The sequence below is a fragment of the Manacus vitellinus genome, unplaced genomic scaffold (assembly GCF_001715985.3).
Source record: "Manacus vitellinus isolate BGI_N305 unplaced genomic scaffold, ASM171598v3 scaffold_72_pilon, whole genome shotgun sequence".
Classification (NCBI taxonomy): Eukaryota; Metazoa; Chordata; class Aves; order Passeriformes; family Pipridae; genus Manacus; species Manacus vitellinus.
In genome coordinates this window covers 133,352-136,754 of record NW_021940764.1, presented here as the reverse complement: position 1 = coordinate 136,754, position 3,403 = coordinate 133,352, and the positions used below count along the sequence as shown (strand labels likewise).

At 61.4% G+C, this 3,403-nt stretch overlaps 1 protein-coding gene across 1 annotated transcript in view; it reads right to left on the bottom strand.

Moving 5' to 3' along the window:
* Positions 1 to 326: 326 nt before the first annotated feature.
* The window catches only part of IGFBP4 (insulin like growth factor binding protein 4), a 3,432-nt gene continuing 355 nt past the window's right edge, over positions 327 to 3,403 (bottom strand). Inside the window, exons 2-4 of the mRNA XM_029964444.1 lie at positions 2,836 to 3,014; positions 2,595 to 2,729; positions 327 to 2,452 (exon numbers count right to left, since the gene is read on the bottom strand). Coding sequence (XP_029820304.1) covers positions 2,324 to 2,452; positions 2,595 to 2,729; positions 2,836 to 3,014 — 443 coding nt within the window. The 3' untranslated portion in view covers positions 327 to 2,323. The remainder of the gene's footprint in view (positions 2,453 to 2,594; positions 2,730 to 2,835; positions 3,015 to 3,403) is intronic.

Genomic DNA, 3,403 nt, shown 5'->3' with positions numbered 1-3,403 from the left:
CGCTGCTCCGTGTCGCTGTGTGGGGCTGACGGTGACAACCCTCCCGGTGGCACTGGGGGAGGCTGAGCTGGGACTCACGAGGAGGCAAGAAATCATTTGCTTCTCTGCTCGTGAAGCTCTTCCAGAGGCTTCAGGGCACCTGGGTTTCCAGGGCTGCTGAACCCCAGCACAGGACCAGGAGAGCAGGTCCTTGGGCAGGGGTGGCAAAAGGAGCCTGTCCCCACACCGGTGGGATCCCACAGACCCCTCACTCCTCCCCCCCTCCCATTATTTAAAGCCATAAAAAATAAAACACACTCAATAGAAAAACATCAGATAACAGGAAATTAAATATAGTAATTACCTTTTTTTCTTTTTGAGGATACAAAGGTTCAAGTGTACTGTAAAAGGGTCGGTGCTACACGGGAGTCCAACGGGACGGGCTTGGCCCAGGAGGGACGGACAGGGACCCCTTGGGCACAGGGGGACACACTGGGGATGGGGGACACTGGTACATGGTCGTGTGTAAATACAGCCCTAAACTACGGGAGAGACACTGCGAAACACTGGAGCCCTCCAAGCAGGACACAGAATGTGCCCTGGTGCACTGGCATTCCCAGGAACCCCCAAACTGGGAAAGGCTCTGCTGGATCTGCCCTGGTGTGGGCAGGGAGGGGCCAAGTGGCCAAGACCACTGGGCTGGCACTGCCACCACACCCTGTGCCCTACCATGGGATTGGCACCATGACTGGCCATGGTCCCCAGCAGCACCTCCTGCAGCCTGGGAAACCCATCCTTGGCACAGTGGCACTGGGGGGACTGGGAGAGAAGAGGGGCAGGGACCCCCCCCTCCCCACTGAGGACTGTCCTGGCAAATTGACTCCGTTTAGAAGTTGTGTGTGAGCAGGGCCACAGGCAGCCAGGGCAGGCAGGGATCCAGGGGGTGCCAGGGCAAGAAGAGATCCAGCAGGGCACAGGGACAACCAGGGCATCTGGGGGTTGCCAGGGCAGGCAGGGATCTGGCAGGGCACAGGGGCAGGCAGGGATCCGGGGCGGTGCCAGGACAGGCAGGGATTTGGCAGGGCACAGGGGCAGGCAGGGAGGGGGTCAGGAGGGCAGAACGTTTCACTAAAACTGAAACATTTTGTTCCCATCAGGGGGCCTTGGCCAGGGCAAATCTACATGGAAAACCAAAAGCTTCCACTGAGGCCATGGAGCTGGGGTAGGTCAGGAGAGGATCAGGAAAGTCCCCTCCATCTTTGGCACACTTGCCACGGCATTTTTACATGAAAAATTTCCAGCCCAGCTTAAAGAAAAGAGAAATAAAAAGAATAGCTACAAAACCAGTGGCAATTTCTCAGCTGAGAACTTTGTGCTGGTGAAATCTGCAGATCCCATCATGGAGACATTCCAGAACCCTTCCTGGTTTTGTCATGTTGGCCAAGCAGAGAAGACAGGAGCTACTGCCATAGTCCCCTGGTCCCTGGGGTTGGAGAATTCCAGCCTTGGGGCCACATGGTCACTTTTAAGATCCCACCAATGGCATTTTTTAAATGATAAAAAAAAAATTTGGGGAAGAAACTAAAAACTCAGACCAGAAGCTCTTCCTGCTGGGATGCATTTCCTGGACCTCCCTTGTCCCCCCCATCCTCCCCTCGGACTCAATGCCTGTGAGGACCATCCTCGCCCCAGGGATGGGACAGGGGGAGGCAGGATGGGTTGGGGGCTATGTCCCTGCACAGGGAGCAGGATGGGGATGGGCTGTGGGGATGAGGGGCTGCAGCAGGGAGGGGAAGGTCTCTTATTGCTCTGTGTGGCTGCGCTGCCCATCACACACACACACTTTGGGCAAGATGCAGGCAGGGAGGGCGGGCAACAGTGGGGGGGTCTCTCCATGCCCCCCGGTCCTTGCCTAGGCAGCCTCTCGCTGCCAGGAGGGGCAGGATGAGGCACTTCTCCTGCTGCCCATGCAGAGGTCTGGCATGCATGGCCTGCCACAGCACCCCACGGTGTCGGGGGCAACCCAAGGGGCCAGGGTGAAAACCGAGGGGGCACCACGGGGCACCGGCAGCAGCGTTGAGGGTGCTCCCCACCGGGGCAGGCCGACACCAGCCCCCGGGGCAGCACGGTCCAAGCTGTGTCCCTGTGGGATGGAGGGGCCGCTGGCGCGTGCCAGGATCCCCAGCAGTGGTGGGTAGTGGTCATGGCGCAGGTCGTGGGCAGCCCGTGGCACAGAGCAGCACAGTCCAGAGTGCACCCCGGGGTGCCCCGGCACCAGGGCCCCGCTCGGCGCTCACGGCCCCTCTCCTCCTGTCCCTGGCAGCCGCTCGGCGCGGGGTCACACTCACATGCTGTCCGCCAGCTGGTGACAGTCCAAGTCCCCCTTCAGCTCCAGGAAGCCCGGCAGCTTCACCCCAGTCTTGCGGTCCACGCACCAGCACTTGCCGCGCTGCCCGTCCAGCGCCGGGTGACACTGCGGGGACAGGTTCAGGGAGGGACACCTCAGGCCGGGTGGGCTCTGCCATGCCCTGTCACTGTCCCATCCACCCATTTCCCCCTCCCAGCCTCACCCTGTCCCACACAGTGCCCCCACGGCGGGTGAGAGCCCGTCCTACCTGCTTGGGGTGGAAGTTGCCGTTGCGGTCGCAGTTGGGGATGGGGATGACGTACAGGTCCTCGTGGGTGCGGGTCTGCGAGGCCGCCAGCCGCTCCAGCGCCCGGTGCAGCTCGCTCTGGCACGAGCCCTGTGCCTGTGGGAAGGAGGGGCTGAGCCGGCTGCGGGGCTGGCATGTGCCCCCGCCCCAGCGCCCCGGGATCCCTCTCCACCCTGCCCTCCCCAGCCCTGCCCGTGCTCACTATGGGCCGCGTGTCCTCGCGGTGGTGAGGGCTCCCGCTGCTGCGCATCTTGTTGCCGTTGTTGACCCTCTTCGCCTGCTGCTTCTGCAAGCACTTGCGGTCATGGATGCTGCAGGGGCTGAAGCTGTTGTTGGGGTGGTCGATCTCCTCCTTCTCTGCAGGAAGACAGACCGAGGGGGCTCAGTGCCACTGGCACCCTCAGCAACAACAGGCAGTTGGTGCTGCCAGACCCCACATCACCCTCTCCAGTCCCCAGAGGTGTCCCTCTGGGCCGTGGGTCCCCTTCTGCCCCTGCCACTGCACAAGTCTGAGCTCCCTGCAGCACTGGGAAAGACTCCTGGGAGTTTTTCCAACTCATTAGCCATGATTAACAACTTATTGCCATGTGTCTGTTATTGTAGGGTTGCAAATGCACACTGTGAGTGCTGGGCAGTGGTTCCAATGTGCTGGGTCTGGCTGTGTCCCTGCCAGCCACGTGCCACCAGGCACCGGGTGCTCGCCCACAGCACTGGAGCCGTGGGGCTGGAAGGTGACCCTGGGACACACAGCCAGGGGGCCACAGGAAGCC